Below are 13,222 nucleotides of genomic sequence, written 5' to 3' on the forward strand. Positions count from 1 at the left end.
TTGGCTTTAGCCAAATTTGAATGTAATGGAGTAAATGACCATGACTGCAAGAAACATTGAGCAGTGGTAGGGCATTAAAGTTTATGCAATTGTTTCTTCTTTCCTGGTAACTTCCACGCCACTGGCCAATTTCATCCAGGTTTGAAAAGAGGAAGAAATGTCAAAAGTAATTGTTACTATAATTTCATAAAAATTGAAGCCAAGTAGGAGAGAGACCCTCACTTCCTCTCTGAGAGAAAGGCAATTCATTGTTTACTATGGCTTGGCAGCACTGGCTGACACACAGCTATGACACAGAGTGCACAGCTCTCAGCTAGTTGGGACAAGTGCCGTCTCCTGCTACACCGACGTAAAATAGGAGAACTGGAATTAACTGGAATTAATAAGGACAATGGGAGGGAGCAAGATGACAAAAGACAAAATCAAGTCTGTGGGAAACCAAGTGTCTTTCATTCTGTTGCTTGAGACACCACTTGTTTATTTTACAGTGCTGAAAGCATCTGATTCTAAAAAGTATTGTCTCAAAAGCATTGATGTTAGTGACTTCACTCTGCGTGGAGGCAGAGGCTGACTGGAAGAACAGCCTTCGCAGTGTTTCTTGTAATGCTGCCTTGTTGTCAGTTTGGTATGTTGCTTTTACCTGTGGAGGGAATGGTGGGATACTTCTGCTGCAGCAAATTGAAGATCTTTCTGTTTCTTACGATGTAGGAGCGGAGCTGGCTTTTCTTTCTCTGTGTTCACCTTCTGAATCGGTTCGCTTCTTTGCAGCATGCTGCGATTGCCCTAAACTGAAGGGATGTTGCTCAGCACACTGAGACGGCACTGAAAGGTTAGCACTAGGAAGTGAGAGGTGTCTTTCCTGGATTGCAAATCTGACCTCTTAGAAAGGAGGAGGGAACCACTTAGATTTTGGCTGTGCATATTGAAGCAGAGTATACTTGTGGTATCATCTGCAGTTTATTGCTTTGCTTTTCAGTACTAAAGACATTAAAAAATTAGTATTCTACAAGCTTGAAAGAGAGACTATTATCTAATTGGCTTTTGGTTAGGAGGATACTGATTTCTAGGTCAATGTAAAACAAATGAGCATTTAAATTGAAGAGGAGCAGCTGTTCCAAAGCCCCTTTCCACAGTGCCTGGTTTTGTTAAGGATAATTATGTCTAATTTTAAATTATGATAGCTTTGAGTATTGAGCTTTGCCTTGTTACATGCACTAGCTTATTCCCCTTCATCAGTAAGAATGTTCTATCATGGAGCTAGGTTTTTGATTTGATTTATTTTTCTGGGCCTTTTGACTTATGAAGAGAAATACAGCTTTAGAAAAGGTGTTGTGTGGTTTTCTTTTTTCCCCCCCTCCCCCCCATGCAACTGTGACCATCTCATTTTATTTTTTCAGGTCTCAAAACAGATACAATATTGTCTATGACTTTCTAGAAAGATATTGCTGAGAAAATAACATTTATTTAAACATAAAACATTTTTGTTCATGTTTTTAGCATGAAAACGGAAACCTCGGAATATAGTGCCGAAAGATTCAAGAAAGCCCTTGTCAGCCCTTGGAAGGAAACATATGCTAAAGATGTCCTGTGGATTACATACTGCTTGTTTCAATTAACACATTGATATTCCCTGTCAGTTCTTGAGACAAAAGCCCAGGTGACAATTCAAATGATGCATGAACACCATATTTTAATTTCTTACTGGTGAGCTTAGAATTTTCTTAAACAAGGAACAAAAGATTACAACTGCTAAGCTCAATGTTACATCAGTAATTCAATAGGATGTCTGAACACTTTAAAGAACACACATTGTAAATACATTATTGCTGAAATGAAGCATGGTGATGTTTTTATGAGATTTTGAACTTGGCAATATTTTGGTGTCATTCATAAGGATTGTGTGTTTGGATTGAATTTGGATGAAAATGTAACTATAACTCGAGAAATGTTAAAAAAAAAATTTTTTTTTTTTTTGCATTATACATTTTAATATAAAATCCAAGCTTTTTTTAACCTGCTACTTTTATGGAAAGTGGTTATCTTCATGTGCCTTTTAAAATAATGAATGCCCCTCTTTTCCTCTGAGAAATATGCTTTGAGGCCTTAAGTCAACATCTCTCACTGTTTTTGTTTCCTCCCTCTGACTGAATGTAACAGGTTCTGTTAAGCAAAAACAAAAAAAAACGTGCTTGGGAGACTGCAAAATTATTATTATGCATCCAATATTTTTGAGAAAAATAGCTTTTGAAGAAAAAAATACAGGATAACTGTTAAAATGGGAGGCTTGATGCAGATCCTAGAGGAGAGGAAGAATAAAAAAATTTGTCACTGTGCTGTTAATCTTTGAAATCCTGAATGAATTCCTTCCTTTATCTTTCAGGTTTTTGTTCTAGCTTAGTGGATGAGTATTGGGAAGAAGGATTTCTATCAAAAATGAGCAACTTTTAACTCATCTAGCATTTCAAAGGGATGACAGAATTGTGAGGAATGAATATCAAAAGTTTGTCTATGAGACCAGAAAAGGAAGAATAAAAATCTGTCATAATCCATCAGCAAAAAACTGCTTGTAAGAAATTTCCCTAGATAGCAATGTAAGCTTAGTCCAATATTGACACAGAGCAGGAGAGAGTAAAATCCTCTAACTCCAAATGCTTCGGTTTATTATCTTCAAGTATTTATTTCAAAGGCAGTGTTAGAATATATATTATGTTGGCCTTAAGCAGGCAGACTAGTATGATTTAACAGCATGGAGACTTGTCTCAACGCTTTAGTCTCAGCTGGAAACCAAGGTAAAACCATGTATTCAAGGTATGTTGAAACAAATTGTGTGTGGATAAAGTTGGAAAAGTAAATTCAGCACTGGAGAATCTTAGTTCTGAGCAGAGTAATCAAAGAAAACTCAATTGCTGATTAAATCTTTTTCATGGTTTTTTGTTCCTAATAAGGAGGTTGTCACTAATTCATTATTTGTAAATGTTATGGCAGTTTAAGGTAACAGAAGAGGTTCTTTGTTTTGTTAAGCCTCAAGTTATTGTTCTGAAGAGTTTAGTGACAAAAATGACAAATATTCTATAGAACAGAAGTGAGAGGAAAATACAATGAAATACAGCTTGGTGTAGTTATACATCTGTGATTTCTTGCCCTTAAAACTCTAGCTCTGTAAAGTAAGTACTATCTCCATGTATCTCGAGGTCAACTATGGCTCTATTGATGTACAGTAAGAATCTGAAGCTGAAAAGTTTGGGAAGAGTTTACAAAAAAGGCAAGTGTATATTTCGCAACTGCTGCTGTGGTGAGGCTGCAGAAAGAGTGCTGTTAGCCAGGAATGTGGAAGAACTGAGAGAGGATAGTTGAAGTCTGTATAGTAAAATTTGGGGTATTTCTCCTTGTTTGCTTGCATGACACGTGAGATCCATCCATATTCTGTAGTTTTGGTAGAACCGGTTCCTATGGCTAAATAGCTCCTGGCCTAATTGAGTGCATTCGCAATGTCCTTTCCATGGGATTCTTGAAACTACAGGTTTTGTTGTTTCTGTAAACTTTTCAGTAACAAATTAATACCTTTTGCTTAGGGGGACATAAAAGAGTGATATCGGGTCCTTGAGCTTTGGTTTTCTTGCCATTCTGTGTAGGGGCATTCATTGCTGATGTTTAAGTCCAAATATCTCTAAAGTGTGATGATTGGCACATAATTAAGTAACAGAATCCTGATTTTGATGATGATCATCTAAACACTTACTAAACAGAAATTATGTTTCTTCTTGCTTAAATTTGCATCAAGTTTTTCTCTTTAAAATAAAGGCTCCCCTCTGCCTATCAGAAAAGAAGCTTCTGTTAAAAGTGGTATTGTATTTGAAATGTCGCATCGGAGAAGCTAATTTCCATTCTGTTTGACCTCAGAACAAGAATGTTTGCCTAGTGAAGTTCAGCAGAAGTCCTGGGTAAATATGAAAGTTTAATTGAAGATTCCTTTCCAAAGATGTTAGCTTTCTCAGGGGCTCGAGTCGAGGAACTTGTCTCTGCTTGGAAGGTGGTAACTCTTCTGAATGTGTTGCAGTGTGAAAGCAGTTGGTCTGCAGATGAATGAACTCTTTCCTCCACTCCTGTCGACAGCAAATTTGCATTTGTATGGCAGATTAGTGGGTGTGCCTCCTTTCGGAGTGGGTATGGGGGATGGGGAGTCTTGCCCAGAAACCTAAACCTAACAAACTAGAAACAGAAAATTCACTGTGAAAGCGTGATTGTTGTGTAAGCCCTGAGGATTTTAGACACTTTCTCAGCATTACTTCTCCCCGTGAGCAAGCCTCGTAAGCTGAGTTTGCTGTGGTTCAGAATGAGCCGCTGTTACGGTTCATTGTTAATGCGCTGCTTTGCTGCAAGGGTCTAGTTTCTCAAATTGAATCTTGTAAATAGGCAGGAAATCCAGAAGAAATTCAGACAAGCTGTCAGGCGAGTTTCTTCAGGTTAGCTGCCAAGCTTTTTAAAGCGAGTTACTTCATCAACCTTCCTTGTTTCAGTAGTCTGTCAGTTTATCTCAAAGGGACACGTTTTTAGATCTCTGGATAAACATAGCTTGATCAAAATAAATAAATAAAACCCCCCCAAACACTTAAGTTTCAGATTGACAGTGAAACATTTGGCTCATTTTGCTTGCACAGACAAATGTTACCAAAGACTTAAAGATAAGATTCTACTGAAATTGTCAGCTGATAATCTTTTTGAAAGTTATTTTTTTCTAAACTACCAGATAATGTTATGTAAGGATATGTTACATCTTAAAGGTTTACCACAGCTTGATGTTCTGTCGCTTTTAATTTTGACGGAACAGATTAAGAAATCATGGAAAAATGTGAATTTTGAATCTCAGTATGCTAGATTTGGGAATAGCTCTTTTCAAACCCTGGTGATACTAGTAGACAATAGAAAGCACCACATCTCATGGTAGATGGCTGAAAAGCTGTGGTTGCTTTAGCACGGTTTCTGGTGGGCGTACTCTTTTTGTGTGGCAAAGCATGAATGGATCTTCATTGCTGGGCCATGCTGTTGTGTAGCATTGACTTCCTTTACACCAGGTCTCCCATGGTAGGATCCCAGCTGTGTGGAGAGAATTTCAGGTGTTTCTGCAGTAAATACCAAATGGCTTAATTTGGTGGCTTAATACCTCTTCTAAACTGTTAATGTAAATGGACTTAGACCTCTAATGTTATGAGTTTAAGGTGTGCAGCTGTTGAATTCACTTAAACTGTACTAGAGAGCACACAGAACTTTGATCCACGATGTAATGATTTGATTGCCAGATAGCCTTTACTGGTTTTGGTTTTATGCTAGTGGTAGGTTTCTGTTCTCATGCAACAGTGCAGACCACAAAAGATGGGAGGATGCAGCGACAAAACCTGAGCAGACTAGTAAGTCATGACAAAATGAATAGCTCTCTTCATATTTTAGTTCATTCTTAATAAACAGGATAAAAAAATTAAACTTCTTCATGAAAGTTGAGAGTGATTACTGAAATATGCCTGAATTTTCAATTATGGTTTAAGGTATGTAGAAGGAATTTTCTATTTAGCATAGATAGTACAATAAACTGAAATTGAACACAGCTCAAAGATAAGCCATGAGATCCTGCAGAGATCTTTCATTTTGCGCACGCATGTGTGTGTATATATATATGTATACACACGCACACACACACACATATGTTATATAATAAATTCTTCTTCTTCTTCTCTCTCTCTAATATAGTAGATACACACTCCTTATTTATCTCTTGTCTTTGCAGCCACTTTGGTGATTAGAGATTGTGTGTTCTAGGATAATGACTTATTCACAATTTGTTAATTTTTTGTAAGATGTATTGCATGTAGGAACAATCATACTACCCCATAACCTCTTCCTGTGATCATTGCTTTCCTGACTGTTAAATTGGTATGCATTTGGTCATCTTTTATTCAAAACCGTATGGACAACAGAAAAACTGAAAGAATTGTTGCTTTGGTTCTACTGCAGTTTACTTCAGTCATCTTCAGACACAGTTATTGGAATTGTTCTAGCATTTCAGATTCTTCTTCCACAAGAGAGAAGAGTAATAGAGAGGTTTTGGTAGCAGACTGTGGAAGTAGGAGGAGAAGGTCTGAATCGAGGTGAGTGAAGAGGGATTTCTTCCTTAGCAACGCAAATGATATGCTTTTGGAGTCTGCTTGCAAGCATGTAACATGTGAAGTGAAGGCATTGACTGAAACTTAATTACAGCACGTTCTTAGAGCTGACCTGCCTTTTGGCATATATGAGTAGGAAGTGATTGGACCAAAGGATCTTTTACCTTTTTGCACTGAGGGGTAGGGTTGCTTGCTCTCTAGCATTTGTGGAGTAAAATTCCAGGTCCTCTTAATACTGTTGAATGTTTTGTTGTACCTGTGGCCTTTTCTGTGAAAAAGTTCCTGAAGTCTTTAACTCTGACCTGTTTTTCTAGCCTAAAAACATTTATTTTGGTTCTTTCTATTTTATCAATACTCATCTTGAAATGTAGGTACCAGGCATGATTTCCCATAACGGTCTCACCAGCATCGTATACTGAGACAATACAAGCTAAGTAGTCCCACTCCCTTATGACATAAGTGTTCTTTCTGTTTTTCCAAGGCTTACATGAACCATAATCGTACTGTGTTTAGGACTATTTTTCAATTTGTGATTTCGCTGTTACCTCTAGTTCCTTTGTGGATTTGATGCCTTTTTAGGATGCAAGATACTGTTGTTTTCAGCAAGCACTACCTTTGCGCTTACTTCCTAGATAAAAACATAGAATATTTTACCAGGTTAGCCCATTAGCTTATCTCTGATAGCAGCTGATAGCAGGTGTCCAGGGAAGAGTACTTTCCCAGAACACTTGCAGCTATTTGTGGCTCAGGGTCATCTTTATTTTATTTTTAAAAAGCTCTTGATGGACTTTTCTTCCATGAATTTGCCCGAGGTCTTTTAGCCATACCTGTGTGAGAACTTTTTTAGCCTTTTACAGCCATAAGTTTTGCAGTATGACTATTGCACAAAGTAGTGCCTCCTTTTGTTTGTTTGGAAATTGCTGTTAGTCTCATCTAATTCCTCCTTGTATCGCAAGAGCTGATAAGCAGACCTTCTGCACTCATCAGACTAACCACTGCAGGAACGTATTTACTGCAAGTTCGCAGCTCTTTCCATTTCTTGATGTCTTCAAGTGAAGACTGAGTATCTTTTTCCGATACAATATAGCCAAACACTGGGCCTCTATATAGGAGGTCACTGAAGAAAATGTATGGTTGTGTACAGGTCACATGATGGCCCTTCCTGGCTTTGGAAGAAAATCTTTGGATGTGTAACTTTTTTTTTTTTTTAAAGCACTTTTTCTGAATTAGTTGAAAAAGAAATAGAATGGTAAGAATTAAGCCTTTGGCACAACTACTCCTTTCCTTCCTGAAGAAGCACAAGGGAATGGAAGTGTAAATCTGTTTCACATACTGTTTCGAAGAGTGTAATTTTTCTTACAGACTACTTTGTTTTTTTTTAGCTGTGCCCCACTCTAGAAATTTAGTGGGAGGGAAAGAAGGCTCTGCTGTGGAATTGATTAGATTACTTTTTAATGATCCAAGTATCAAGCTGCCCTTTCTCCTCCTCTTCATTCCTTGTTGCAGAGGAAAGCAAAATCTTCCCCAGATCTCTGTTAGTTTGATGGAGGAGCAAAGAATATAGTTAAGAGCTTACTAAACTTATTGGTGAACAAACTTTGAACTCCCTGTTTTTATTTCCCCTTCTTATTTCTTTTAGAGAAGAGCACTAAGGTAGTATAATTCTTAAAGATAACATGACCTCCTTATTTTGAACTTTCTTCTGCTGCAGATATTTCACTAGACCATTTAAAAATATTATCTGTACATCTGAAAAGTGTTGGAGGATTTGTTCTATGATTAACTTTTAATATAATTGATAAAACTGCATTATATGAAATTCAGTTTCTTAAATATCTTGCAGTAATATATCTCTTAGTGAAATATTTTATATGAATGTATTCTCATCTTTGATTGGAGACTTATGTGCAGACGTCTTAACATGCTAAAATGAATGTCACGGGATGGAGTAGTCTCCTGATGGAATAACAGGTATGTCTGTGAAGGCAACGTTTTGTAAGCAAAATTCTCAGTGTATGAGAGAGTTGCTTGTAAACTTCTAGTTGCCCTTCATTTTATTGAGTTTGGTACTGAGTATTCTCTTCCACCTCTTTCATCGTTGCTTTTTCAGGGCAGATTTTATTGAAGAAAGTGAAAGGGAGAGTAGGTGAATGTTAAAGTAGGAGGGAAGAAAAGGTGCACATCACATTTGGGCTCTTTTTGCTCATGGTTTTTGGTTTACCATGACTATATGAATTATTAGCTTCCTCGGAAGGGGAGGGGAGAAGAAACTAGAGGAAAAACTATGCCTGCTTTTTGCAGCAGCTCTGGTTGGCTTCTCTATACCAGAAACTGGATAAATGTGGCAGGCAGCCAATTTGAAAACATTTTCTCCAAGAAGGCTCGAAATTTGGAAGAGAACAGATGATCCTCATGGTATTTTGAGACTTGTGCCAGCTTCAATCAATTATAAGTCACTTGTGAAGACATTTTGAGAATTGGCAATGTCTGAATATCAAGGTAAATAATCCAGGAGAGATTAAATGTGTATGTGCTAATGAAAATGCTTTCAGTTACGTTCTAGAAATAAGTGTGACTATATACACTTGTGTTATCAGGCTTAAACCTTTCATTTAGTGGTTGATCTAGGAGGCAAACCCCATGTGAAGGGTGTATTGTGTAATTGTTAGGATTCACTGATGACTCTCGCATTGTATGTTGTTTAACGCTGGTGGACTCAGAGAGAAGACCAATGATCCAGTTAGTGCATGGTCTAATATAGATATTTCTAAAATTTATTATAGATGGAACATAAACTGTAAAAGTAATGTAAAATATTTCAGTATGCATGCTGAAATACTTTATTTCAGTGAGTCTTTTAGTAGAAATAGAGCTTGTTTAACACTAACTTCTGATAAGTGAAGTTGTAGTCTTTGGAATACTCCTCTCAAGGCATTTATTTGCTGTCAAAATGCAAGAAATAATGCTGAAATCAGTCATATCACGGTGAAGAAATAAGATCATCTCATGTTTCAGTCAGGTTTTAAACGGTGCTTTATCTGTATTTTTACATTGCGGTTCTTCCTGGTGACTTTTAAGTTCTCATGCAGGGTTTTGCCTATGGCTTGATGTTTTCCCCTTACATTTGCAGATGATACTGTGCCTTTAAAATCAAGTGGCTCATTGAGTTGTTTTAACTAGTGTGCTGCTTTTTTATGTGGTACAGTATACTCCATGCAAATGAGCTGCCTGCTCAGCCTCTGTGTGGCTGCTTGCCCTGTTGGGGAGCTCACAAAGACTCTGCAGACCTAATTCAGCATTCAGTTGTTTAAAACGGCAGATGGAAGGAGGTATCGGCAAGATGAGGATTTATTAGCTACTCACAATAAAAGACCACACTGGCTCTGCAGAGGATCAGAAGAAGCCTGGTGAATGGGATTGAGTTGTATCTGCTTTCAGCTGACTTTACAATGATGTGGTTAGCTCATGTGACTCAGTCACTTAGCGTGAAGACTAGCTAAAGATGTAAATGTAAATATCTATTCCTTTAAGCACCATCAACCTGTGTGCTTTTATTGAGACTTTCTTTGGCTGCAGCTGTCATAACTGTGGGAACAGGAACACTTCTTCAAGCTGTGGTAGGCAGCCTGCGGTCTGGGCTCGCATTGTTGCTGCATTTGCACACTTCAGGATGTCTGGCTGAAATCCCCTCAGAAACCCAGCTCTTTATGAAGTTTGCTGATTTTGCTTAGATATCTAGTGAAATGTTTCAGAGGCTGAAGTTGAGTTCTTTTTAAATACAGTATTTATGTTCAGAAGTTGTAAATAGGCTCTTCCTAAGCTTTTAGCAGCAGATGAAATCTGTTGCTTTAGCTTTTTGCTAAAAAAAAAAATTGTAGGATTATTTTGCAGAGTCTATTTACAATATTTCCTTTTTTCTTTCCTAATATAGAAAGGACGTATGTAGGACAGAGGTTCTTTGAGAAGCTCAGTAATTGAAATAATACTGGAGTGAGCATATCTAGATTTTTACTTTTATTGAAATGATATTTGGAATAGCTAGAAGCGTTATCATTGTTTGTTTTTCAACACAAACTAACCGATCGTATTTTATGATGTGATGGGGATACTGCACATAAAGGGGCAAAGATCCTTTTGACCTTGATGGAGTTGTCTGTGTGAAGGTAGCTGGAAAAGAGAAACTGCAGGACCGACTGCAAAAGCCTCAGCTGAACTGTGCTTTTTCTTCCTTTTTTTTTTTTTTTTTTTTTTGCCTTTTTGCCATGGATGACGAAGAGGGAAGGGCTTCTTATGACAGCTCTGTCAGTGATGAATAGATGAATGAATTCTTATATGTTCAGAACTTGCAACATGTGTTCCAGACCCTTCAGCACATAAGAGTCGCAAGATCGCAGCAATGAAGTAAAGAATGTGCCGTGTCTGCTGCAAGCGAGGAGACCAGCATACCTCCGAGACAGCAGAAACAAAAGAATGTGCTACAGTATCTGAAGAATCTGACATTTGCTTTGTCTTACAAAAGAGTAAAGGAATTCTTCAGAATTTGGCAAAATGAAATTTCTAGTTCTTACAGTCACGGTAGATTTTTTTTTTTCTAATTTTAAATAGTGTTGTACCCTGTGTGTCCAAGGAATTGATTTTTAGTTAAGCGTGACTGTGTTTTTTAAAGGAAATGTGACCTGGATTTTGTGAGCTTATTATACACAGTAAATGAAGGCAGCTGTTGTAGTTTACTGATCCCTTATAACAGCTCAAGTAAATTGAAATAAAGCAAAACATGGAAGGGAGAAAATCTGAGTTAAAATCTACTCTTTGGTCTTGCATTGAGTCTTCAATTAATATGTATTTCTAGACAGTTGTATATATGAGGGGAAGGAGACATCCAAACTTGAAAAGACAGGAAAAATCTGTTTAGCTTTTCTAAATGTGACTTGCTAAATCTGCCACAAAAGAGGCAGACAGAGCTATATACAAATAGTCAGAGACCCTGGCTGCAGTTCTTCATGACAGGCAAATGAAAGACCATGTCCTATTTTTAGAGAGCAGGGGGGAGGGAGAAAAGTTTGAAAATAATGGACTTATTTGCCAGTTAGAGAGCAAAGCTAGCCAGAAGCAAGTGAGCTTTCGCAGGAATTTATGATCAGCAGAGTCACAGATATGGATGATTCAAGTATTCTTCGAAGAAGAGGGTTGCAGGTAAGTGCAGCTTCAATTTTTTTTTTTCCCCTCCTGCTCAGTGTTGACAGTCCCCATCAAAATAATGACAGTCTTTTGAAGTAAATCAAGTTGGCTGAGTATATGATGGTAGAATTTGAGTTTTCTGTTTTGACCTAGGATATATTTTATAAATTACAGGTGGGATTTCTTTACATATTAATAGAATACGGCTTGTAAATTTCTCAGTTTACATCCAGTGGTCATGTGAATGCCTTTAAAAATGTTCTGATGGAAAGAGAAGTCTAAAGTAGATGGCATACTTTGTTTTGAAAGTTAACTTTTACAGATATTTGTAAAATCTGGTAAGTGACTTTTCTGACTTGCCTTACAGTAGCCATTTTAGTTGAGCACTGTTTAGAAAATGAATGTCAAAGCAGTGTGAATATTTTCATTTCTTTTAGAGCTATATTTATTTATTACTTCAAATATACAGTAGTCCAAATATAGAATACAATTCTGCAATGCAAACAATGTTTACATTTTATTTCCAACAGCTGTCATTATAGCTGAAACAAATATTCCTGTGTTTTCTTTTGAACTTCATTTAACATACAAGTGAAGTTTTATTTTGTAGTGGTGGTGTGGAAGTTTTATTAAACTGCAGTATTATGACAAATATGTTGATCTATGTTAGTGTTAATGGCATATGAAGACTGAATTGATTCTCAATAGATAAAACAACTGGAAGTGGGGAAGTTCCAAAGTCTTATGTGAACAGAGAGTGGAATAGATTTTTTTGCTTGAAAGCACCATATTCCTTTTTTTGCACTGTAATGTGACATAGTCTATTACATGTTTGTTACCATACATATTTCTTTATAGACCATGAAGTTTGCCTGTTAAACAATAAAAAAGAGGACAAGTCTGGTTAATTTAACTTCCTTTGAAAATAAATTTACCATGCTAACTTACTAACATTCATACCTTCCTGGTGCTTTAAGATAATTAGAGTATTATTGCATCAGCTGAACATGTTTTGTCTATCATTTTTTTGTAAATGCATGTTTTGATTTTCTTTGTGTCAGCTTATTAATATTTCTGAAATAGTTTGACACAGTGCTCCATCTAATGTGTGATATGCTAGTTCATATTTGCCTATCACAAGATTACTTGTATTTAATATTCCTATATACATCAGTCATACAAATAAATAGAAAGATTGTTTTAGGGTAAACTGATATTTATTTTTCTTGTATTTAACTAGTTGGAACCTTATAACCAAAAAAAGGCATGTTTCTAACAACAGATAATCAAGGTTTTTCAAGTCCTATATGCTGATTGTGTAGAGCTTCCCTGAGTCTAGAATTTCACTGTGATGTTGTATCTGTTAGACCTGTGGTGAGGTGGGATGTTTTTAATAGAAAAAATGTAGTAAAATATCTCATAACTTCAATTCTAACAAAAGCTATCTAAGAAATTGTTTCCACTCATGAAATACAAAAAGGCTTTTTCTAATATGCTTCTACTTTTGCTTTTGTGGGCCATTATATGATACCACAAAACAGTGATGCAGTGTTTACAGAGTGAAAGTATGTTTTGATAATGCAGCTATAAATCCAATTGTAGAATAGTGGCAATTGCAGTGGTAAGCATTTCACTCAAGAAATCCCAGTTTTTTGAGGTTTGTGGAGGGAAAACATTAGAACTGAGTAGACAAAGATGTTTGTCAAATGTTTTCAGGAAGCTAGCTTGGGAACAACAAGGATTTTTAAATGTGGAGTGTAGCTTAAAAAAAACCTGTATATCATGCTGTTCTTGAAGTAGAATGGGATATTATTTAGTCAAAATATAAAACAGAGTATATGCTATTTTGCCAGTTTTCTGTTTATCATATATATGTGTATACATATATT

At 36.6% G+C, this 13,222-nt stretch overlaps 1 protein-coding gene across 9 annotated transcripts in view; it reads left to right on the forward strand.

Moving 5' to 3' along the window:
• The window catches only part of MAST2 (microtubule associated serine/threonine kinase 2), a 205,478-nt gene that overhangs the window by 40,038 nt on the left and 152,218 nt on the right, over nt 1–13,222 (forward strand). Inside the window, exon 2 of one of the 9 annotated variants that reach the window (XM_064516155.1) lies at nt 10,431–11,348. The exons of the other annotated variants lie outside the window; for them this stretch is intronic. Coding sequence (XP_064372225.1) covers nt 11,289–11,348 — 60 coding nt within the window. The 5' untranslated portion in view covers nt 10,431–11,288. The remainder of the gene's footprint in view (nt 1–10,430; nt 11,349–13,222) is intronic. 9 annotated transcript variants of the gene reach the window in all.

This window comes from Dromaius novaehollandiae, chromosome 8 (assembly GCF_036370855.1).
Source record: "Dromaius novaehollandiae isolate bDroNov1 chromosome 8, bDroNov1.hap1, whole genome shotgun sequence".
NCBI classification, from domain to species: Eukaryota; Metazoa; Chordata; class Aves; order Casuariiformes; family Dromaiidae; genus Dromaius; species Dromaius novaehollandiae.